General features: G+C 40.0%; 3 protein-coding genes across 3 annotated transcripts; 2 read left to right on the plus strand and 1 right to left on the minus strand.

The window, feature by feature from the left end:
- The first annotated feature begins 2,347 nt into the window (after positions 1–2,347).
- Positions 2,348–9,459, plus strand: LOC118557494 (CUB domain-containing protein 1-like). Its single transcript, XM_036127621.1, has 5 exons — positions 2,348–2,425; positions 6,622–6,840; positions 8,232–8,579; positions 8,665–9,018; positions 9,221–9,459. The coding sequence occupies exons 1-5, from the start codon at positions 2,356–2,358 to the stop codon at positions 9,457–9,459; spliced, it is 1,230 nt and encodes a 409-aa protein (XP_035983514.1). The 5' UTR covers positions 2,348–2,355.
- Positions 9,460–14,719: 5,260 nt separating this feature from the next.
- LOC105917508 (CUB domain-containing protein 1) lies at positions 14,720–18,537 on the plus strand. Its single transcript, XM_021310534.2, has 4 exons — positions 14,720–14,977; positions 15,057–15,410; positions 16,074–16,164; positions 16,849–18,537. Exons 1-4 carry the CDS (start codon positions 14,935–14,937, stop codon positions 17,192–17,194), a joined length of 834 nt encoding a protein of 277 aa, XP_021166209.2. The 5' UTR covers positions 14,720–14,934; the 3' UTR covers positions 17,195–18,537.
- A 4,175-nt stretch (positions 18,538–22,712) lies between these two features.
- On the minus strand, positions 22,713–25,160 carry clec3ba (C-type lectin domain family 3, member Ba). Its single transcript, XM_012852372.3, has 3 exons — positions 24,767–25,160; positions 23,518–23,616; positions 22,713–23,401 (listed from the first exon to the last, which is right to left on the minus strand). The coding sequence occupies exons 1-3, from the start codon at positions 24,861–24,863 to the stop codon at positions 23,001–23,003; spliced, it is 597 nt and encodes a 198-aa protein (XP_012707826.2). The 5' UTR covers positions 24,864–25,160; the 3' UTR covers positions 22,713–23,000.

Consider the following 25,160-nt stretch of genomic DNA (forward strand, 5'->3'; position numbering starts at 1 on the left):
TGTGATTCAACTTCCTGCCACAGTGTAACCAGTAATTCCAATAGATTTTATCATTCTGAAAAATGGCAAAATTAGTATGGCAAAACCCACATGACAAAAGCAACAACAGGCTATGGCAAGAGCTTTAGCACACAATGAACATGGAGAAGCCTGAAAAACACGAATGCAAAAGGAAAAGCAAAACCTAACACCTCAGGCTCATGACAGATATTGTATTCCTTGGAAGGAGAGGGAGGAGTTTTACTGTTAAAACAAACCAAACAAAAAAAGAGCAGCGTGACCGTGGAAAGTAACAGTGGTAAGAAATCTGAATTAGTACAGGCACTCCCACACACCTCCCACACACCTCATTTTGAAAGCGTTGTATTTTTACTAACCTACCCCTCTCCCCGTTCTGTTCATGACAGTGAGGCATGTTGTGACAGGACAGGTTTTATCTGCCTCCTTAATTTGTAAAAAGACAACTCAGGGTTGACAAACTGGTTTAAAAATATGGTCCTACATTCAAGTTATAACGATACTGTATTCCTGTTAAGGAAAAGGAGGGTGTTTACTGTAAAAATTACACGTGACTGTTAGATGTAACAGTGGTAAGAAATCTAAGTTAGTACAGGCATTAGTAGATTTATGTGTGCTTATTTGACTACATCAACTACTGGGTGAAACACAACCAACTGTATGCTCAGCAAACAAGCTTAAATCGGAGGCAACCAGACTTTCAAGTGCGAGCCACCAGAATCGAACATGTATTATAATATAATAATAAAAAAAACATAAATCTGTCACTTGTTAAAAGGGGAAAAAAAATCATCTTAGCGCTTACAAGGTTTATTAAAAAAAATAAAACTAACAAAAACTTGATGCAGGCAAGTAAATGTCCAGAGAGGAGCACAATGAACAATTGGCTGCTTAATCATAAGACCTGTTTGGGACACTGCTGAATATATGTATAGATGTGCCATACCCAATAACATATGAATGTAAAATGCAGGAACATAAAAGAGCCTAGGATCCAATTTCATCATTTCTTTGATAGGTAGCCATACATGTGTTGAAACCTCCCTGGCTCGTCCTTTAAGTCCAGGAGTATTTTTATGTCTGAATAATTCACAGAGTTAAGTACATGGGCAAAAACAAGGAAACTCTTTTAAAAGAGCAACAACTGAAAATTTTTGGGGGATAACACCCAGTTTCCAAAGGAAATAATTTTAAAATAACATAAAACAAATTGAAGACTACTTTCAAAAATCACAGGAAGGTCTACCTGCTCCAAACCAAATGAAACAAATAAGGGCTGTTCAGGAGTTCTGTTTGTATTTTTCTCATTTTTGTATTTTTTGTTGGTAAGTCTTGTTCCAGTTATAAACTTATTTTCCCGCCTGCCTGTCTTCAGTTCAGGGAGTGAGCTGATTTTGTCGTAATCTGTCATTTACCATGCTTTGTTAGGTTCTGTTTTCTTCCTGTCCTAGTCCAGCCTGCCCTGCTCCCTACTTTAGCTCCTACCTCTGTGGCCCTGTCCATCACACCAGCTACAGTTTCTGCAGCTCAGCCCAAAGCCTGTCTAAGCGGTTCTGGGGATCCAATGGAAGCCTCAGCTCGTATCGAGGTTCCTGAACTCACCTGCTTCCTGCCAGGTCTCCAGAACTCTGCCTTAGGTTCGACGGATCCAGTCCTCTGAATCCACATCTGGGTTTCAAACTGCAGCATCAAGGGTTCCTGAGCTGCCAGCCACCACATGGATCCCAGGGTTAATCCAAGCAATTGTTTTCTTTGATTTATTTTTACCCTAAAATACCTAGATTTAGCTTTAATTGTGTCCACTTTCTTGTGAATGTTTCTCTAAAAAATTGTCTTTATTATTCAGCATAATTATTATTCATTCACATTGTTACTAAACATAGCACAATTTGTTTTTTGTAACATCTGCTTATCCTTTGTGATTAATTAACCTGTTATTTTTGCATTTATTTAAAGTTCAGGGGATTTAAATCTACTGATTTATACTATCACTGTTTTGTTTAAAATAACCCATACCAGGACTTTGTTTTTTTTTTTTTGTGGGGGGGGGGGGGGGGTTGTTTCTTTTTTTACATGCATCACAACATTTAATTCATCTTTAAGCATATCATTCTTTTGTTATTGAGTTTTACCTGCTTGCAATTAGATTCTGCTGCTGCTGAGTACGTCACAAAGGAAAAAAAACAAGCTATGTGAATCTTGAAAGGAACTACCTGCGCTACACCTGGAAGGTGGAGGGAGGTGCAAACAAAGAATGCTAGTAACATCAGACAATGATAAGCTGTGAAGCAAGAGCTTCGCTTCTTACTTCCAGGATCATCTTAACAGAAGCACAACATGTTTTCTGATAAATCAGGAGTCTCGCTGCAGACTTTGCTTCTTATCACGACTGTCGCCTTTGTTTCAGGTGAGTGGGAAAAACATTTTAATAACATGATAATTAAATTTAGCTGGTGTGCCTGCTTTTTTTTTATCACTTTCACTTATTGTTGCATTTATTTTAAATGAAACTGAAACTCAACTGTTAGAGGCAACCTTGATATTTTGTCTAATCAAACTGAGCTATTTAATATCAAGCTTGTTCTGCTTTATTTAAACTGGATTTTGTGTTTGTCCTAAGGTGGTGGTTAGAGTTTATGAGATAGTGTAGGTTCAGCTGCCTACTTTGAGAGCATTATACATTAGATTGTTATCAGACGCTGTAACACAGCAGCGGTCCTTCGCCTTTATCCAAAAGCATCTCATTGGCTCTCACTCCAACCAATCAGATGAGATTTTGCTGAACTTCAACATAAAACAAATAGTTTGTCACGACTGAGAGCTTTCTGACCATGTCTTTTGACATTTACATTGTTTGGGCCAGATCCATCCACATTGTTTTTAGTGGCATACACACACATCTACCCCCTAATGCTTTCTTACCCTTACCCAAGCTGCAGAAGGTTTCAATCCTTCATTCATCTCATTCAATTCAAAACACATATCATCAAGGCACTTTAATAAGTCAAATTCAATCATATAATCCAGACAGATTGGTCAAAAAGGTTACCTATCTAAGGAAACCCAGCAGATTGCATCAAAACTAGACAAGCAGCATTCACTCCTTCTGAAAGAGAGTGGGGCCAAAGGGAACAGTCGTCTATATTGTCAATCGCTTTGCAGAAGACAGAGCAGAGACACATAAAAAAAAACACAGAAGCACACACAGATCCAGGAATCCTTTCTATGCTTTTCTATGTTATATGGTAATGGCAGCTGGTCTTCCCCCTTGGATGTTAAAAGTTGAAATAACAACAAATAATCCAAATTGGAGAACAGTAAGAAAACTCAGTAGAGTGAGAAAAATAGATGTTGATTTCCTCCAGCAGTCTAAGTCTATAGCAGCAGAACTACAGAGACAGCTCAGGGTAACCTAAGCCAGTCTAACTATAAGATTTGTCAAAAAGGAAAGTTTTAAGCCTAATCTTAAAAGTAGACACGGTGTCTGCCTCACGGACCAAAACTGAAAGTTGGTTCCACAGGAAAGGAGCCTGAAACTAAAAGGATCATCCTCTCATTCTACTTTTAGAGACTGTGTTGTGCAATTATACACCGTTTAAAGTTATTTAATGTTTAATAAATAACTCTGTTAACTATTGTCTGGTGATGATCAGCTCTTAAGCTGATATCAGGACAATAGTTGAAAGGGATGAATTCGAACACTAGCGATCTTTCAACAGCAAACTCTGCACACACATAGAATAAAGGAGTGACAACTTCTTCAAGTTTAAGAATTTATTAACAGAAACTAAACAAACATCCATAGAACATCACTATATAATGCTGTTTATCTGAATTAACACTATACTTCAATCAATAAAACCTCTCTACTAGGCTAGTGAAACTTAACTAAACTACTAAGCAAAATTAGGATAAAAAGAACCTGAGCTAAGGAACTATTTACATGCTAAAACAAAAACAAAAGACAAACAAAAGTGGTTGATCATAATCAGAATAATTCTGCGAATCCTGTTCACTGAAGATCTGATTCAAAGAGCATGGAATGGAGTTAAATTAGCTTAACTAATTTAGAGCAACATTTGGTATGTGTTTCAACCCATTTACAATGCAAATCCCAAGTTAGACAAAATGTTATTTGAGGAAATAACATTTTAAAAAATGATTTACTCAGTGAAATCATTCTTTTTAGGAGCGCTTGATTTTATCAATGCAATTCTTAAATGTTCAACAGAATTCTGGTTATCAATTTTAAAATTTTCCTTTTTCTGCTCTCGGGGAATGCGGACGCTTTTCTTTTCCCTCTTTTCTCCCTGGGTGCGAGGGGAAGGGAAAATCTGTGACAGATAACCATCGCCATGTAGATCAGGTGCGAGAGCTATTTTCCCTTACACCCAATGCAGCCCACGTCAATTTCAGGAAATCACTTAGACAACCAGCGGTTGAATAATGACATGCAGCTAAATATGTCCTCACTGGTCAGATCAGGCAGGGGACCAGAGAAAATTAGAGTCTGCAGTGGCAGAGAGTCCGACAATGTTTTAGCAAACTTACAAACAGAAGCAACAGTAACTTTAATGACCTCTGATAGGCGTAAACACGTGTCATTACCACCAACATGATTAACAGTCTTACTGTATTTACACTTGTTCTTATCCAGCAGTTTCAGGTAGAATTTGATGTCGTCTATTTTGGCCTTTGACAGAAGAAGTACTTCTGTCTTTGCTAAACTACAAAAATAGTAAAGAAAGCAATATTATACATGTTTGTTTGTTTTCCAGGCGCCAAGCCTGGACTTGCACAATGTTCTAATTATGGTTGAAACATTATTGAGTAAGCAACAATTTTGAGCTCTTTTATAGCACCTGATACAACACAAAGGTTGTATCAGGTATCCTGACAGATTTGTAACTCTACGTATTTCCGCCACTCACCAACACGGAAACATGTCACGTTTATGTCGGGCGCACATGTACACTCCTCCATAAAAGGAATAAAGGACCGGAAATAGATTAGTCAATGAGCTTAGGGGCATGTCAGTCACGTGTACAAGTTTATTGCAGAACATTTCTTTCATACCTTCTTTTGTAAAGAGAATCCTGTTTGTGAATATTAGCTGTGGGAGTTTTTTTAACCCTTCCCACATCATGATGCTGACATAACCATGTTCCACTATTGGGATTGTGTTTTCAGGATGATACTCAATCATGGTTTGAGCTCCATTTTGATCCTGTGTTTTCTACTTGGTTTGTGGAAAGCTACAAGCCAAGTAACCCTAACAGGACTTCTTGTAGCTTTTTTGTCAAAAATTGCTTTCATAAAGGCTAGATATCTGGGGTGCACATATAGACTCCACTGAACTATTATTGTCAACAGAAGTTTTAAATACATTGAAGTTTTTGGTTGTAAAGTGACAAATTGTAGGAATAATCTGGTATGAAATAGCTGTGAGAGGTGTTGTAGGGGAAAATGGGGTTTGTCATATATGCCAAATCTTTACCAAAATAGAGAGCTAAGAGATTAGCTACAAAATCATATGAATAGTTTGACAACTGACATTGTTTTTTTATTTCAAAATGTAACATTTCAGATTGCCTGTGTTCTTCTTCTAAAGCCTTAATTTGAAATTATAAAGGGTGAGGTATAGGTAGGATAGTCTTTTCTTTTTCTCTTTCCTAGGCCATAGCAAGGAAGGTCCTCACTTAATAATCCTTTCAATATGAAAGTAGGCTTAGAGTTTCACATCACCAGTTATTAAACTCTGGCAGGGCACAAATTAATCCATCAGAGGAGGCTGGAGAGAAAATTCATCTGTGGCCACCAGCAGGAAATATTAGTCTCTCTACTGTTAGCAAACATGAAGACAAATATGCATGCAAACAGTCATCTTCAGAAAAAGATATAATTCTTAGGTGTGGAGTGGAGCCCTTTTCAAACAGCAGACCCAAAGAGACATGGCTGAAGCACATTCAGATAAGGTAGACACGCCAGGTCTGCACACCTGGAAACCCACTTTATATCTGTCAGGAAGTGAGAGAATGATGTAACAGGCCTTTGGTAGGCCTATTTCTGTTCTGCTGAATTGTTCTTGAGTATAAATTCTGTTAACATATTCAAGGTTGTTTTGCCTCTACGTGAGGTTGTTTCAACTAAGATCTGAAATTTTAACCTTTGAAATAAAAGGTTTTATTGAAAACTTAGTTTTTCCAAATTCTCATTTTTGCTGGGACAACCACCCCTATAGTATGTGACAACTATCCTCATTGTGGGGTTTGTTGTCACAGATGAACAAGTTGTGTTTCACAGTCTCTTTCAAGCTAATTTATCTAGTGTGAGGTCCCTCTATTCCTAGCTGACTCATAAAACTGCTATCACACATTAACATGCAATCCACTGAGAGAAATATTGTCTGAGAAAGTTACATGAGGTAAAGAGAGTGAAAACCAACACTGTTCTTCCTCCCAACACAGCAGCAGAGAGGCCTGTTCAGTCATAGGACTGACTCACAATAAGCACATTAATTATACAGTACTTTTAATATAATATTTCAGACATGTTTTCTCTCCTCTCCTTGTGATTAAATTATCACTTTGTGGTGTTTTCCAGGAATCAAGACATTTACTGTTACCCCTGACAAGGACACCACCATCTACATCAACAGCACTAAAGCCAGCAGTTGCAAAGTGCGCAAATGTGTCCCGGGCAGCAAACTAAATCGACATTGTGACAGAATCTTCACTCTGAATAAAAACACCCGCGTGACAATAGAGTTTGACTGCCCCAGGCCTGAAGAAGAATTCACTGTGGAAATTGTGCGCAACATAGGTAAAACTAATGTCTTAATGTGAATATATATATATATATATATATATATATATATATATATATATATATATATATATATATATATATAAATAAAGAAATAAATTTAAAAGTGGCCCGTGCATTTGTATCCACCTCCTATTATATGATGCACCACTAAAAAGGTTCTGGTGAAACTGATAACCTTCAAAAGTTACATAATTGGTTAAATGAAGTCCACCTGGGTATAATCTAAGGGTCACATGACCTGTCAGTATTAACACAACATTTCTGAAAGGCCCCAGAAGCTGCAGCACCTCTAAGCAAGAGGCATCACACCATGAAGACCAAGAAGCTCTCCAAACAAGTCAGGGCTGCATCCAAAATGCTCTGATTGCTAGTCTGGCAGCATGGGGCTGTGGGAGGCCAGTATATTAAGGCAGGTGACCAGATGAACTGAATAAAGCTAATTAGGCAGTGGCAGAACGGAGCAGGTGCAGAGGCTGATGCACAGACTGTAGGGCCAGACTCATAGCATTATCACAAATTTATTGTTGCGCTTTTTTCTGAGGTATTGATAGGAGACAGCTAGACGTCTGTGAAAGGTCAAGTCTGTGAGTTCACAGTCATTATAGGTGATGTCTACATACCAGTTTGTTTGTATTCCTCCTAGAATCCTACATCAGAAAAAAAATCACTGATTATTCTTAACATGCACAGGTTCACATTTCAGATGTCAAATCAAAACTTCATGAACAATAACAAAACTTGTTCTAATAAGAGCCATGAAACAAAGTTTGTATCTTTCTTTTAAACGGCAACAAATGAATATTATCATCCTACTATGTACAAATAATCTGACATTATGACAGACAATCTACAAATAATTTCGGTAATAAGGTTGAGCTGAAAACAGTGTACTGTTCTGGCCCTGCTGACTGCATGGTTCTCACATTTTCCTCCTAAATCCTGCAATAAAAATTATCTGCTGCAGACAGAAAACATAGTGCTGGCGCTATGTCCTTAACTAAAGGGTTAGGCCAACATGGAGGTGGATCTGTGATTCTATGGACCTCCTTTTCTTCCAAAAAACCCAGGAACCTTGATAGAGTGCATGGCACCATGGACTCTGACATATCTGTAAATGTCTGGTTTTCTGCAAGACAACAAAAAATAAATGGCCATACATCTCTCTGGATGCTTCAACCTTGGGACATGTTATGTAAGAGTTATTGTTGTTCTGCTGGTGAAAAAGGGCTGTACATAAGCCCACTTTTTATAGAAAATATTTTTCTCTGTTGACTAATTGCCTTCAAAGTTAAGGCAGAAATTTTAGTCTGCAGTAAAAGCTTTAATTATATAAACATTTCATAATTCACTTATTTTGTTTCGAAATTGTATGTTTCTTTTCTCAGCATGCACCTCGACGTTGTGTGGCCGCATCATCCAGTCTGATGGTGGATCCTCAGGATTACTGGATTTTCCTCGCATATTCACTTGGAAAATTAAGGCTTATCCACAGAAATCGTTTCAGATAAATTTTGCTGAGACAGGTCTGAAACAGATCGCTCCAACGGACAGCTGTAACGATAAACACACCTACACTCTCAGAGCAGCAGACGTTCTTCTAGGAAAATACTGCTTATCTGGACCCATCAGTAAAGCTCAGATCCTGAATCAGGGCAGCTTCTCTCTGGATCTCCCAGCAGGCCAGAGGCTCAGACCTGGCCGGTTTGATGTGTCTGTAGTGGCAAAAATTCATAGTAAGTTACATTTGTTTTTGTTAAAACATATTTATTTACTGCATCTACCACACTAACCATTTTGTATTTTTTTTTTCTTTTAAAGCCAGTGCAAACATTTCAGTCACATTACAAGAAGGATCGTTGTCCTCAACATTAATGTCACCAAACTACCCAAGAAGTTTTCCTGATAATGACGTGATGGAGTGGTACTTTCAGGTCCCCAGTAAACACAAGGCAGCCATTAAGTTACTGAACCTGAAGCTGCCGACTTGTTTAAAGGATCAGACAGGACTAGAGTACAGCAGCAGAGGAAAAACGCAGGTTGTTCGCCTGGATAAGGTCCAGCCGGAACAGAATGAGGGGAGCTTCTCACTCAGGCTGAGGAACTGTAAGATGGACACAACACGTTCTGGTTCTGTTGGGCTCTCCGTCAAATTCAATGTATCTGCGTATCAAGGTTTGTGTAGAACATTGCTTCAAATGTTATGATGCTGTGTGGGTTGCAGGTTGTGTAGCAGACTTATAGGATGCTTTGTTCTTTTATAGACAGAGTCTGGTAGACCTGAACACAGAGACTCACTTTGATTTTTGTAGATGATACAAAGATGGTTGTCCCTCCTGTCCTTGTGATTAAATTATCACTTTGTGGTGTTTTCCAGGATTCAAAACATTTACTGTTACCCCTGACCAGGACACCACCATCCACATCAACAGCACTGAAGCCAGCAGTTGCAAAGTGTGCAAAAGAGTCCCGGGCAGCGAACTAAATCGACATTGTGACAGAATCTTCACCCTGAATAAAAACACTCGCGTGACAATAGAGTTTGACTGCCCCAGGCCTGAAGAAGAATTCACTGTGGAAATTATGCGCAACATAGGTAAAACTAATGTCAACTAATGTCTCATGTGAATTTTTATTCTATTTGTTAGTTTTCCTGGTAAAGTTGTGAGAAAGGCCTGAGAATAAATTAATCTTCTGTTCCAGTGACATAATTTTGCACTTTAGTGCAGTATCTTACAACAGCTTTCACCCCCTGGACTTTTTACTAATTTTGTTCAATTCCAACCTGTAAACAAACCTGTTTTATGGTACATGATGGATCTGCACAAAATAGTCGTAGTTGGTGAAGTGAATGAGAATTTTATATATATATCTATCTATATATATATATATATATATATATATATATATATATATATATATATATATATATATATATATATACCCATCACTCCCCAAGGGTGATGGGTTAAAAAGTGGCCCGTGCATATGTATCCACCTCCTATACTATGATGCACCACTAAAAAGGTTCTGGTGAAACTGATAACCTTCAAAAGTCACATAATTGGTTAAATAAAGTCCACCTGGGTATAATCTAAGGGTCACATGACCTGTCAGTATTAACACAACATTTCTGAAAGGCCCCAGAAGCTGCAGCACCTCTAAGCAAGAGGCATCATACCATGAAGACCAAGGAGCTCTCCAAACAAGTCAGGGCTGCATCCAAAATGTTCTGATTGCTAGTCTGGCAGCATGAGGGCTGCCAGACGAGGGCGACTGTGGCTTGATGGGTTGAGTAGTCGTCTGGCAAGGTTGTGGGTTCGATTCCAGCTTCCCCTTGCTACATGTCGATGTGCCCCTGGGCAAGGCACTTAACCCCAAATTGCCTACCGAGCTGCGTCTCGGTGTATGGGGAGTGTTGGCCTAGTGGTTAGAGCAGCGCGCTTGCACTCAGAGAAGGATGCAAGTACCCGGTTTAATCCCCAGCGCCTGCACTCTGGGTCCCTGAGCAAGACCCTTAACCCCAGAATGCTCCCTGGACGCCGAACATGGCAGCCCACTGCTCTCCAAGGGTGATGGGTTAAAAGCAGAGAACAAATTTCATTGTAATGTATGTTTCAATGATAATAAAGATGATATTACTATTACTATGAGGCTGTGGGAGGCCAGTATATTAAGGCAGGTGACCAGGTGAACTGAATAAAGCTAATTAGGCAGTGGCAGATCAGAGCAGGTGCACAGACTGTAGGGCCAGACTCATAGCATTAAAACAAATTTATTGTTGCGCTTTTTTCTGAGACGTCTGCGAGAGGTCAAGTCTGTGAGTTCACGATCATTATAGGTGCTGTCTACATACCAGTTTGTTTGCACTCCTCCTACATCAGAAAAAAAAATCACTGGTTATTCTTAACATGCACAGGTTCACACTTCAGATGTCAAATCAAAACTTCATGAACAATAACAAAACTTGTTCTAATAAGAGCCATGAAAAAAAGTTTGTTGTATCTTTCTTTTAAACGGCAACAAATGATTTTCATCCTCCTACTATATACACATAATCTGACATTATGACAGACAATCTACAAATAATTTCAACAATAAGGTTGAGCTAAAAACAGTGTACTGTTCTGGCCCTGCTGACTGCATGGTTCTCACATTTTCCTCCTAAATCCTGCAATAAAAATTATCTGCTGCAGACAGAAAACATAGTGCTGGCGCTGTGTCCTTAACCAAAGGGTTAGGCCAACATGGAGGTGGATCTGTGATTCTATGGACCTCCTTTTCTTCCAAAAACCCCAGGAACCTTGATAGAGTGCATGGCACCATGGACTCTGACATATCTGTAAATGTCTGGTTTTCTGCAAGGCAACAAAAATAAATGGCCATACATCTCTCTGGATGCTTCAACCTTGGGACATGTTATGTAAGAGTTAACGTTGTTCTGCTGGTGAAAAAGGGCTGTACATAAACCTACTTTTTATAGAAAATATTTTTCTCTGTTGACTAATTGCCTTCAAAGTTAAGGCAGAAATTTTAGTCTGCAGTAAAAGCTTTAATTATATAAACATTTCATAATTCACTTATTTTGTTTCAAAATTGTATGTTTCTTTTTTCAGTATGCACCTCGACGTTGTGTGGCCGCATCATCCAGTCTGACGGTGGATTCTCAGGATTACTGGATTTTTCTCGCATTTTCACTTGGAAAATTAAGGCTTATCCACAGAAATCGTTTCAGATAAATTTTGCTGAGACAGGGCTGAAACAGATCGCTCCAACTGACAGCTGTAACGATAAACACACCTACACTCTCAGAGCAGCAGACGTTCTTCTGGGAAAATACTGCTCATCTGGACCCATCAGTAAAGCTCAGATCCTGAATCAGGGCAGCTTCTCTCTGGATCTCCCAGCAGGCCAGAGGCTCAGACCTGGCCGGTTTGATGTGTTTGTAGCAGCGAAAATAGATAGTAAGTTACATTTGTTTTTGTTAAAACATATTTATTTACTGCATCTACCACACTAACCATTTTGTATTTTTTTTTTCTTTTAAAGCCAGTGCAAACATTTCAGTCACATTACAAGAAGGATCGTTGTCCTCAACATTAATGTCACCAAACTACCCAAGACGTTTTCCTAATGATGACGTGATGGAGTGGTACTTTCAGGTCCCCAATAAACACAAGGCAGCAATTAAGTTTATGAACCTGAAGCTGCCGACTTGTTTAAAGGATCAGACAGGACTAGAGTACAGCAGCATAGGAAAAACGCAGGTTGTTCGCCTGGATAAGGTCCAGCCGGAACAGAATGAGGGGAGCTTCTCACTCAGGCTGAGGAACTGTAAGATGGACACAACACGTTCTGGTTCTGCTGGGCTCTCCGTCAAATTCAATGTATCTGCGTATCAAGGTTTGTGTAAAACATTGCTTCAAATGTTATGATGCTGTGTGGGTTGCAGGTTGTGTAGCAGACTTATAGGATGCTTTGTTCTTTTATAGACAGAGTCTGGTAGACCTGAACACAGAGACTCACTTTGATTTTTGTAGATGATACAAAGATGTTTGTCCCTCCTCTCCTTGTGATTAAATTATCATTTTGTGGTGTTCTCCAGGATTCAAAACATTTACTGTTACCCCTGACCAGGACACCACCATCTACATCAACAGCACTAAAGCCAGCAGTTGCAAAGTGCCCAAATGTGTCCTGGGCAGCAAACTAAATCGACATTGTGACAGAATCTTCACCCTGAATAAAAACACTCGCGTGACAATAGAGTTTGACTGCCCCAGGCCTGAAGAAGAATTCACTGTGGAAATTATGCGCAACATAGGTAAAACTAATGTCAACTAATGTCTCATGTGAATTTTTATTCTATTTGTTAGTTTTCCTGGTAAAGTTGTGAGAAAGGCCTGAGAATAAATTAATCTTCTGTTCCAGTGACATAATTTTGCACTTTAGTGCAGTATCTTACAACAGCTTTCACCCCCTGGACTTTTTACTAATTTTGTTCAATTCCAACCTGTAAACAAACCTGTTTTATGGTACATGATGGATCTGCACAAAATAGTCGTAGTTGGTGAAGTGAATGAGAATTTTATATATATATATATATACCCATCACTCCCCAAGGGTGATGGGTTAAAAAGTGGCCCGTGCATATGTATCCACCTCCTATACTATGATGCACCACTAAAAAGGTTCTGGTGAAACTGATAACCTTCAAAAGTCACATAATTGGTTAAATAAAGTCCACCTGGGTGCAATCTAAGGGTCACATGACCTGTCAGTATTAACACAACATTTCTGAAAGGCCCCAGAAGCTGCAGCACCTCTAAGCAAGAGGCATCATACCATGAAGACCAAGGAGCTCTCCAAACAAGTCAGGGCTGCATCCAAAATGTTCTGATTGCTAGTCTGGCAGCATGAGGGCTGCCAGACGAGGGCGACTGTGGCTTGATGGGTTGAGTAGTCGTCTGGCAAGGTTGTGGGTTCGATTCCAGCTTCCCCTTGCTACATGTCGATGTGCCCCTGGGCAAGGCACTTAACCCCAAATTGCCTACCGAGCTGCGTCTCGGTGTATGGGGAGTGTTGGCCTAGTGGTTAGAGCAGCGCGCTTGCACTCAGAGAAGGATGCAAGTACCCGGTTCAATCCCCAGCGCCTGCACTCTGGGTCCCTGAGCAAGACCCTTAACCCCAGAATGCTCCCTGGACGCCGAACATGGCAGCCCACTGCTCCCCAAGGGTGATGGGTTAAAAGCAGAGAACAAATTTCATTGTAATGTATGTTTCAATGACAATAAAGATGATATTACTATTACTATGAGGCTGTGGGAGGCCAGTATATTAAGGCAGGTGACCAGGTGAACTGAATAAAGCTAATTAGGCAGTGGCAGATCAGAGCTGATGCACAGACTGTAGGGCCAGACTCATAGCATTAAAACAAATTTATTGTTGCGCTTTTTTCTGAGACGTCTGCGAGAGGTCAAGTCTGTGAGTTCACGATCATTATAGGTGCTGTCTACATACCAGTTTGTTTGCACTCCTCCTACATCAGAAAAAAAAATCACTGGTTATTCTTAACATGCACAGGTTCACACTTCAGATGTCAAATCAAAACTTCATGAACAATAACAAAACTTGTTCTAATAAGAGCCATGAAAAAAAGTTTGTTGTATCTTTCTTTTAAACGGCAACAAATGATTTTCATCCTCCTACTATATACACATAATCTGACATTATGACAGACAATCTACAAATAATTTCAACAATAAGGTTGAGCTAAAAACAGTGTACTGTTCTGGCCCTGCTGACTGCATGGTTCTCTAATTTTCCTCCTAAATCCTGCAATAAAAATTATCTGCTGCAGACAGAAAACATAGTGCTGGTGCTGTGTCCTTAACTAAAGGGTTAGGCCAACATGGAGGTGGATCTGTGATTCTATGGACCTCCTTTTCTTCCAAAAACCCCAAGGACCTTGATAGAGTGCATGGCACCATGGACTCTGACATATCTGTAAATTTCTGGTTTTCTGCAAGACAACAAAAAATAAATGGCCATACATCTCTCTGGATGCTTAACCTTGGGACATGTTATGTAAGAGTTAATGTTGTCCTGCTGGTGAAAAAGGGCTGTACATAAACCTACTTTTTATAGAAAATATTTTTCTCTGTTGACTAATTGCTTTCAAATTAAAAGTAGAAATGTTAGTCTGCAGTAAAAGCTTTAATTATATATATAAATTTATTTCATAATTCACTAATTTTGTTTCAAAATTGTATGTTTGTTTTGTCAGAATGCACCTCAACGTTGTGTGGCCGCATCATCCAGTCTGATGGAGGATCCTCAGGGTTACTGGATTTTTCTCGCAGATTTACTTGGAATATTAAGGCTTATCCACAGAAATCATTTCAGATAAATTTTGCTGAGAAAGGGCTGAGACAGATCGCTCCAACGGACAGCTGTAACGATAAACACACCTACACTCTCAGAGCAGCAGACGTTCTTCTAGGAAAATACTGCTCATCTGGACCCATCAGTAAAGCTCAGATCCTGAATCAGGGCAGCTTCTCTCTGAACCTCCCAGCAGGCCAGAGGCTCATGTTTGGCCAGTTTAATGTGTCTGTAGTAGAGAAAATAGAAAGTAAGTTACATTTGTATTGTTTGTGTTTATTTTTTGCATCTACTACATTCACATTTTTGATTATTTCTTTCTTTCATAGCCATCGCCAACATTTCAGTCACATTACTAAAAGGATCGATGTCCTCAGAGCTAATGTCACCAAACTACCCAGACAGTTTTCCCAACAGAGAGGAAATAGCGTGGTACTTTCAGATCCCCCATAAACACAAGGCAGAGATTAACTTCACAGACTTTATGCAGCCAAATTGTTTGGAGAAGCAGACAAGACTGGAGTACAACATTAAAGGGACACCGACTGTTCTCACGCCAGTTTTGGGCAAGCTGGCACAGATTCAGGGGAACTTCTCACTCAGGCTTAAACCCTGTGTCGTGGACAAAAGACGTTCTGGTTCGGCTGAGGTCTCCATGAAATTCAAAGTGTCTGCTTCTCAAGGTTTGTGCAGAACATTGCTTCAAATGTTATGATGCTGTGTGGGTTGCAGGTTGTGTAGCAGACTTATGGATGCTTTGTTCTTTTATAGACAGAGTCTGGTAGACCTGAACACAGAGACTCACTTTGATTTTTGTAGATGAAACAGATCTTTTCTTAGGGATCATTCCCAATTCGCAACATTTTCACAAGTGTACATAACATACTCTTGCACAGTTGCACAAAAAAGTAACACACTGAATATTCATACATTTTCTATCCAAACATCCAAACAAAACATTTTAATATTGTACCATAGACTACATTTATTGTTTGAGCAGAAAACTTTTTATCTTTACTTTGTCCAGACAGAGGGATAAATATTACGCCTAGCATCATCATCTTGGTGTTATACATGGACTAGTTGTATAAAACATCCCATTGCATTAAACCAACCTGTTTTTCTGAGCTGGTATGTGTTTTTAAAATTGATCATGATAGGATGGAACAACAACTTTCTATTGATTTTATTTGCAACCTTTTGAAACATGTAGGAAGACAATTAAACACAGGGACACACGTTCTGAAAGCTGGTCACTGGCAGTATACCTGGGCTCCGTGGGAGGGGTGAGAAGCAGATGCTGCCACCGCCATGTTTCACTGTGGATTTGTTCTTTTTCTTCTCAGTTTCAAGCAATCTGAAGGTCATACTTGGAGTGGTGGCTGCCCTGTTCGTCATTGCCATCATAGTGCTGCTGGTGGTTTGCATTGTGATTAAGTGAGTTTTCCAGCTAATTTGCTTTTTCATTACAAACCTTTTTCATCTTCTCAGGTGTAAAGTGCCTTGCATGTTTAACCGATTCACATCTTGTCATGCTAAATCACAAAGTACAAAATATATTTTGAGGATTTTGTGTTATAGGCCAAGTCAGAGTAGTGCATACAGTAGCTTTCAAGTGGAAGAAAAGTAATAGATGGTTTTCAAATGTGCAGATTTGTATTCAGCTGCAAGTCTTTACATGCATCCCTCTTCCAGGTTTGCTAAACTAAATTTAGCTCTGAACTTTGATTGGGCCATCATAAAACATGAACATATTTTTATCTAAATTAGTTAATTGTAGGTCTGGCTGTAAGTTTAGGGTAATCTGTGCTGGAAGGTGAGCCACTGTCTCCTTCTCAAGTGTGTTGCTACCTGTAACAGGTTTTTCTTCTAGACTTAACGTGTGTTAAGTTTCAGTCCACTCCATTCGACGAGATAAGTAATGCAGGAAAAAAAGCAACACAAAATTGTTATCTGATAAAAAGAGAATGGGTTTAAACACAAGTTAATGTTAAATTCCCCTAATACCGTATAAAGCAAAGGCATTTGATATGCATAGAGATTAAGTACGTGTAATCAATTAAAAACAAACTTTAACATTTGTCATGTTTCTTTTTTTTTTGTTTTTTTTACTATAACCAGGAAGAAGAAAAGAGAGCTCATTCCAGCAGTGCCGGCCGACAATCCAGGCAACAATGTCCAGCTCGGACCCAACAGCCTCCCAGCAGGCTGCGAGGATGAAAACCATCTGTATGCCACAATCGATGACTCACTAGTCTACTCACACCTGCTATACAGGCAGAGATACGGTGTTTATGACAATGATGACTCCTACCAGTCCTATAACGCTGAGTCCGAAAGGCCACCGATCTATGAAGACGTGTCGCTCTTCCAATCCAAACAAGATCCCCCACTTCCCAAAAGGGCTCCAAGCTACATGGAGCTCATGACGGCCAACAGCGATTTAGAGCTGGAGAGAGAAAACTGAGCGGAGTATTTGGTTTAGCTTTTGGATTTCCATTGGACTTTGTTGAATCTTCTTTCCTTTAGTTTGTTACTAAGGGGGTCGACTTTAGATTAGCAACTTTTCAGACCACTGCTCCTCCGATTTATTCATGTCAAAATAGCAACTTCTCGTTGTTTTTCTGTGTTATTGGTGACTTCACCGGGGGAAGCACCATTCGCTCTCCAGTTACGTGAGTGAGCCGTGATTGCCTTCCCACTTTTGTAGTCAGTCTCACAGAAACCGCTGTCTGTGAGACCGCTGTCCACTGTCTTTGCAACCAGGACGATGGCTGCAAAGCCCGGTATGACTGCAGGCAGGTATGAAGCTTCATAGCCGGGGTTTGCAGCCAGGACGAGGCCGCTGTCTGTGAGACTGAAGTGTAAAAGGGATCACGGCTCCCCCAAGACGCCAATAACACAGGAAAAAAGATGAGTGAGCCAGCGTATGAACGCCATGGATGGTTATGAAGAGTTATCAAGTGCAATAGTTGGTTAGCAATGAGGCGGAGCTATTTCTGCTGAATGCTTGCTCCCGACGCAGCAGATACAAATTTTGTCAGAAGTAAAAGATCTCTGTCACAGCTTCTTATCTTTTTAGCAAAAAGACGGTCAACTGCTGGTCACTTTTTCATTTCCAGAGCAAATCGGAGCTCCATCCATATCATGAAACCTGCCCCGATATTTACTCTGGTTTTGCTCCTTCGCTGATCTGAGTCCAATTTTGCCCTTTTCATCGCACTACAGATTTATTTTATTTTTATACCCTTGTGTGGAGTCTGTGATGGCGTCTGAGGAGAGGTTGTTGCTGGTCTTTTGTGATCCATCTCTAAAACAGTCGGAGTTCTCTAATACCTCGGTGACAGCAGACACTCTCAGCAAAGTCACGGGTGAGCAGCAGTTCTAACCATTTGAACAAGAGCGCGCAGCGAGTCACATGCACGCGCTTTTCCAGAGGATTCGGCCCGACTCGCTCTCTCAAACTGACTAATGGGGCCTACAGACGCAAATGCAGTAAATAGAAGATAACTAATTTCACACGTCAGGCAACTGTAGGGGCATATATGGGAAAGAAAATAAATACTTGCACAATGCACCTTTAACATCAGTTCAACAATATTGGAGGGTGCGTTTCTTTGCTGTCTCGTTTTTATGATGCCGCTGCTGAACTGTCTGCTGAGGAAGATGTTTCTGCCTCCAAAGTGGTTCCTCTCATGAAAATGTTGGAGCAAAACCTTCAGAGTTTGCTGACCATGAGCATCCTATCCCTAGCCCTCCTTCAGTCTAGATTAAGTCATTGGTTTTGGTTGACTGCATGTTTTATAATTTATTTGTATATTTTTATATAAAAAAATATAAATATTAATTTTTTTGTAAGAATTATGACTTTGTTTTGGATTTTCTTTTTTGTTCACTATGTACAGTTTTTAATTGAATTTTCTTTATTAAAATTGTAAAAAAAAAAAAAAAAACTGGTGTCTTCAAGGATGCAGAAGTTTCTAATAAAACCGTTTTAAAACTCTTATTTCTGATTACAATATCCCGTTTTGCATATTATTGTTCAAGTTGCACAAGGATCCAGAACATACGCAGCCAACCATATAATATTGTACACACAGATTATGTTAAAAATATTTACACATGATTATCATAAGATACATTAATGGGTGTTACTTATTAATGATCAATCCCAAGGTCCCTAAAGGGTTAAAAATAGAGGCAAGCTTCATTATTTTGCTGACCGTGATTATGCATTCGGCCAGTAGGTGGTTTCATGTGCAAATGACACATCAAGAATTGAACCCTTTGCTGAAGCAATTGCCTCAAGTGGTTCAATGCCTCATCTCACCATTACTATTCGCCAACATTGAAGGGCTTTACAAACATGCAGAGAACCCTGTTCACCAGGTCACGTGAGGTCTCAGCAGCAGCTACAAATGATCTAAACAGGCAGCCTTTTATAAGCCACTACACCCTCCAATTAACAGAAATAACAAACATCTATAAAATACCTAGGACTTGTAAATACTTTATTTAACAAATATTATCTATCTCCAGAAATATTTAAAAACACATTTCCATTTCTATATAAAGCTATGAAATACAATCCTAAAATGCACAGTTTACTTCCCCCTTCACAATCACAAAATGGTCTCGTCCGGAAAGGTGCTCAGGTCTTTTTAGTCTGCGCCAGAGAGAAACAAGAAGTTTTGGCTGACGTGCTGTGACTGGTGCAGCTGTGAAGACGCAGGTGTTTGGAAAGAGGAACGCAGAAACAACATTTGGCAAGTAATATTCAGAGTTTGAAGGTGGTTTTTGGCATAATCTGGATTGTGAGTGGATCAAGATGGCTAGTAGTAGGGGTGGGCTTTTGGAACATGAAAATGTGGACATAGGATTGTTATGCTGTTATAATGTGGCAAACTGTAACTCCCAGCATGCAATACAGTTGGGACTACAACTTCCTGGACAGCCCACAGCTCAGGCGACAACAGAAGTTGTGACTGCCCACAAATCAAATTACACCCTGGGAACTAGAAAATTTCTGAAGAAATTTAGCAAGACGCCACCCTCGTGGTGCATACTGTACCGTCAAAAATGCTAAGAGGAAGCAACACTGCGAATTTCAGGTTCCTACGGTCTTCACAGCCCCCGCAGTGGCCGTCGAAAGGTGCCATGTTAAGTCAATGGAGCATGTCCCTGACCTTCTAGGAGCCTCTCGGTAGCAGTGTTGTCATGGAGACTCACTGACAGCTGCAGCCCTGTGTTACTCATCATTATCTTTATCATGTGGGGGACTGAGTGCAACGTGTGATTTTAGTGTCTTTGAAGCATTTCTGCAACATGTAGCAGAGGCAAAGACGGGTCAAAAATGAATGTTTGACACCTGATAAAATAGACGTACTTTATTCGACATTGCCGAGATTTGTTGTGGAGCTTTGTCTCTAAAGGAAGTACAGACTCTGTCAAGCAGAAGTTTGTATGACCTTCCTAGAGCTACTTCCGGTTAGCAACATGCTAACCATTAGCCGCTAATATGGTTGTGTTCAGTATCACCGGGTGATGGTACTGTGTTAGTTTGGTCCAAATCCTCCGCTGGAAAGTGCCTCAAAAAGGAAGATAATATGATTTCGTATGGTTGTTGTTTATTATGTCGCCACGGTAACTCAAAATGGCATCTTATACAAAAAAATAGCACTCCTTTAAAAAGTGTCCCGAACAAATGGCTTTAGCTGAGAAGAAATAAGAGATATCAAAATAATTCTTTCACCGTGAGTATCAGCAGGCTTTTGAGGACTGTGTTGCTTATTTTTATGTTTTTTCCAAAATCGGTGTAGGCATGGCGACGATGTAAAAAAGTGCATCATTTGGGGGGAAGCAAGTCTGATCCTCTTTCAGGATTTTGCACATTCGCTACTCCCGAACAAATTGTTCCTGCGGCAAAACCGTAACACTTATCCACAAAATTCCTTCTTTTGTAAGTGCCAGAAGGGTCTGGACATTCATGTGTGAAAGTATCATGCCTGTACATGAAACGGTTTGGGAAAACATGTGTTGTTTGGGATTTTCATGTGTCATTTTTCAAAACGGCTCCATAGGAAATGAATGAGGAGGGTTTAGACTTTGTGTCGCTCTGAGGTAATTTGGGAAAAATCTGTAAATCCTACACGACTGAAGGTTACATTTCCTGAATCCAGACAGAAATACTTACGTTTTGATGTATAATTGGTGTACGTAGAGTGAAAATTGAGCGAGTAGGCTGAAGTTGTTTGGGAGTTGTGAAATGTTTAAAAACGGCAGAGTGGGCCACTGTAACTGGGGGGAAATTCCAACATTTTCTCCATTGATTTGTATTGGACTTTTTGGCGTTGTTTTTCGCTAACTACGTTGCCATGGTAAGTGGAAATGGCATGAAGTACAAATAGCACACTTCACGGCATCGAGACGCACGTTTTGATATATAGTTTGTGGGGGTAGACCCTACGGTTCGGGCTGTATTAACGGTGACGGAAGAAAAATAAACTATAAAGAAACCATTATTAGGTGCATAGTATAAAGCTCTGCCCATGCATTTGCATGGCAGTCGCCTAATAAAACCACAGCAGAGCCAAGTGATCACCCTTCTTCTGAACACCTTTGCTGTGGCGGGAAGACCGTTCAGCTGAACGTAATTTTCCGTAGCGCATAGTGGGCCCCCTATGAGTGTATCTCTTAGCAGGACCAAGATGCATCACTTTCCCTCAGTTGAGGAGGTCTGGACTTCTAAACTTAATGTTAATTCAACCCGTAGAGGATATACTGGGAATCCCACATCTCCCAGTGAATCAATGTTTTGGCCAAACAAAACCGCCCAGCCACACAAAAAGTCGCAGCTGCCCGCTGAAACGTGACGCTTGCCACAGCTCCAAGTCATCATCATCCAGGTGAGCCAGGAGCCATAGCAGCTTTCAGCCGGATACTAGTGCGCTCTGCCCCCTCTGCATTGCCAGCGAACAGTGCCTTTTCTCTTCTGGCCAATCTGGCTGAGATCCAAAGATGCTGTGCACCACCGATCTTCCATTTTGGAAGCAACAAATAAGTAAAGAGATCTCTCTTGTCCTTTATAAGTAAGTAAACTTTATTTATATAGCACCTTTCACAGATATAAATTTGGCTTTACAGCGTGTAATAAATACCAAATAGAAATATCACAACAACAGCTTACAAGGATTTTTAAACCGGAACTTAAGGACCTTCAGATGTAATGATTTAGGTTTTCTTTGTTTATTTTGGACTTGTCTGGACTTGAATCAGTCACTATCCAATCAGTTCAGTCACCAGTCTATTAGCCCCGATCAACTCTGGTCACCTGCCTACATACACCCGCCTCAGTCATCCACTCACGGCCAGAACGTCTCTTCTACTTTTTTGTGATGTGCTCTTCCTCTGCCAGTTCTTGTGTGCTCCGGCTAGCTGGACTCTTCTGATAAAGTTGCCTGTGTCTGCGTGCTGCAACTACAACACAGACTAATTTGTTGAGTTCAGGAAGCTCTGGATTCATGAACTATGAATGGATCAAAGTTACAAGACTAAACTCAACTGCACTGAAATTAAGTGAAAAAGCAGCCTGTCAAAGATGTTCTGGACGTAACCTGAGTAAACACACATACTGTAAGATAATTTTACAAGAAGTGTTGGCTGCTTAAAAATATAGAATTAAAAGTAAATTAAGAGCTTACATGAAAATGTAAAAATACCACAAAATACATTTTCTGATTGTTCCCATACAATTTGTTTTGCTACCATAATGATTTTACTTTCAGGATGAAAAGTTTTTTCAATTTTAATTGCTAACTTGTAATAGCCAAGACATTTTTATGAGCTCTTATATAGCAATTTTTACAGCTCCATAAGGATTCCCATTGTAGTTATACATTTCTGTCAATATTCTGTAATTTAAGCAGCACAGCTTGTAGAAATATAAACTAGAAAGATGCCACAGAAAACACGCATGGTCGTTCTTCATTTATAAAAACTGGTTTTATTACATTAAACATGCAGTACACCGTCAAACGATTCAGATATCATTTTCAAGAATTTCTAAAAAATATTTTAATTCATAATGAGCTTTTTATAATTTACATAACTGCTCCACTGAGTAGCTTATACTGTGACATTTACTGTTTTTTCTTTGAATGACGTGTAGAAACAGAGGTCTAAAGAAAACTGTATATCCTTACTTATGCTTTAATGCTAATATCATCTGCATAGAGGGATATCAGAGTTTAAACAAAAGAGCCACAGCAAAGCTCTCAAGCAATGTTAAACTCACACACTGAGGCCTTTTCAGCTCTGCAGCTCTCGTCAAACCACTTCCCGTTGGCCGTGGTGGACATGATGGCGCAGTTCTGGCTGAGACCTCCATCGGGCTGCTGGGTGATCTCAGTCTCCCAGTTCTTGAAGCGCAGGCTGGAGCCTGACTGGTCCACCCAATGTCCGTCTGTCGCCATGTCACTGATGCCCAGCCAGATTTGCTCCTCGGGGCCAACACTCTGGCGGACGTAGCTGTAGAGCTGGTCGTTCTCGACACCCGTTAAAGGGGTGCACAGGGTGCCTCCCTTAGCAAAGCAGTCATCACTGGCTGCTTGGAAGGTCTTCTTCACTGGATCGGCCAGGAGACACTTTCCGAGGATCTTTGTGCCTTTCAAACAAACTGGTTGCCCAAATCAAAAGAATGTGGCTCAGATATTCATTCTGTCCACTAGTACAAAACACACGCTTGCAGCTCTACACACTAGAGAACTGCATTCCACATTGAAGAAAACATACCTGACTGTAAGGCTTGGTGCTCTTTCAGCAGGGTCAGCTCCTGAACAATGTCATCAATCTGTTGCTGCAGCTTCTCAATTGCAGCGCTGGTTACCGAATCTGGTTTAAGAGGCACAGATATACACATTTTCTTGGTATGACTACGTACCTGCCACAGTGGAGCTTTAAGTCTATATTGATTTGCTACAGTGCCTTTGAAAATGTTTCAGAGACACCAAGAGTTTGCATTATTTGTCTCACTACAACCACAAACATCAGTGGATTTTATTGAAATTGTGTGGGATAGACCAAGACGGTAGCAACTACATTATCATGGAGTTGAAGTAAAGTTACATATGATTTTCAAAATTTTTAACAAGGAAAATGTTGTTGTTTTTTATTACATGCATTTAACATCAGTCTACTTTGCTCTGCTACCCATAATTTAAAATGAATTCAGAGGTCACCTAATCAGTAAATTGTCCATCTGTGTGTAATCAAGCACCTAAACTAACAGACTACTTAACCAGAGAAGCAACCAAGAGTTCATAGCTCAGGTTTAGGAATCTGTTAACAAAACAGCTATGGATAGTAGACTCCCCAAATTCATCAAGCAGGAAAAGGTGCTCTGGTCAGATGAGACCAAAATTGGACATTCTGACCGCCATGTCAAACGATATGTCTGAGAGAAAACTAATACACTACAATGAACTCAACTAAAGCCACTATAAAACATGGTGGAGGCACAGAGATATGCAAGACTTTAACAGTTTAAGATTTGAATGAAGGTTTATCTTCTAGCAGGACAATGACTCTAAACATACAGGCAAAGTTGCACTGGAATGCCTTAAATCACAGCATACACATGTATAAATGACCCAGTCAAAGTCCTAAAAGAACCCAACTTAGAATTTGTGGCAAGACTTGAAAATTGGACAGAGCTTGAGTTGTTTTTGTGAAGAAGAGCAGTCTCAAAGCATCAGTCTCTAAATGTGTAAGGCTGTAAGAGAAATACCCCAAAACAGCTGCAGCTGCTTTTGTGGCGAAAGCGGTTCTTCAACGCCTTATCTCAGTGGGACTGAAATGCTTGCTGCAGTTTCCATGTTTCAATTTCTTTCCACCTCTTAATTATACACAATGTGTTGGTTTAACCTAACTAAATCCCACTTGAATACACTGAAGTTTGTCATTGTAACCAGATAAACCGTGGAAATGTTTCATCCTGCACCCCTTCAAAGCTCTGTATGTCCAAGTCATCAGCAAGTCTTACCTTTCTTGCCATTTTTCTTCTTAGAAGAAGTCTGCTGCAGCGAGCAGTCCACAAGCAGAAGAAGACAAAGTGTCACCTGAAGCCCTTTACGATCCATGATTGAAGAGGAAAACCTGAACTCCACAGTAAACAAACAGCGTTCCTGCTGCAGCTCCTTTCAGCTCTGAGCAAAGGGCCAAGCACAGACCGTTTAGGGACGCGTGCTGAACTGCAGGCAGAAAAAGGAGAGGAAATCTTGTCTCAGGGAGAACAAACATTTTACAGATGTCAAACAGCTGTTTGTGTCCGCTTTTAACAGCCAGACAGGCTCTTTAAATGGCTCATTAAATGCTTCAGAGTACCGTTCAAACAATTCAATGTGTTTTGGGTAATTATAAATCACAGCAAGTCTTTA

Source organism: Fundulus heteroclitus, chromosome 3, assembly GCF_011125445.2.
Source record: "Fundulus heteroclitus isolate FHET01 chromosome 3, MU-UCD_Fhet_4.1, whole genome shotgun sequence".
NCBI lineage: Eukaryota > Metazoa > Chordata > Actinopteri > Cyprinodontiformes > Fundulidae > Fundulus > Fundulus heteroclitus.

What these genes read in the sequence shown, in the direction of transcription:
- LOC118557494 (XM_036127621.1), top strand. Translation starts at nt 2,356, where the DNA reads ATGTTTTCTGATAAATCAGGAGTCTCGCTGCAGACTTTGCTTCTTATC. An exon ending in TGTAGTGGCAAAAATTCATA is followed by an intron (nt 8,580 to 8,664) that starts GTAAGTTACATT and finishes TTTCTTTTAAAG; the next exon opens with CCAGTGCAAACATTTCAGTC. An exon ending in CAATGTATCTGCGTATCAAG is followed by an intron (nt 9,019 to 9,220) that starts GTTTGTGTAGAA and finishes GGTGTTTTCCAG; the next exon opens with GATTCAAAACATTTACTGTT.
- LOC105917508 (XM_021310534.2), top strand. Translation starts at nt 14,935, where the DNA reads ATGTTTGGCCAGTTTAATGTGTCTGTAGTAGAGAAAATAGAAA. An exon ending in CAAAGTGTCTGCTTCTCAAG is followed by an intron (nt 15,411 to 16,073) that starts GTTTGTGCAGAA and finishes TTTTCTTCTCAG; the next exon opens with TTTCAAGCAATCTGAAGGTC. An exon ending in GTGGTTTGCATTGTGATTAA is followed by an intron (nt 16,165 to 16,848) that starts GTGAGTTTTCCA and finishes TACTATAACCAG; the next exon opens with GAAGAAGAAAAGAGAGCTCA.
- clec3ba (XM_012852372.3), bottom strand. Translation starts at nt 24,863, where the DNA reads ATGGATCGTAAAGGGCTTCAGGTGACACTTTGTCTTCTTCTGCTTGTG. An exon ending in GAAGAAAAATGGCAAGAAAG is followed by an intron (nt 23,617 to 24,766) that starts GTAAGACTTGCT and finishes CTCTTAAACCAG; the next exon opens with ATTCGGTAACCAGCGCTGCA. An exon ending in GCACCAAGCCTTACAGTCAG is followed by an intron (nt 23,402 to 23,517) that starts GTATGTTTTCTT and finishes TTGGGCAACCAG; the next exon opens with TTTGTTTGAAAGGCACAAAG.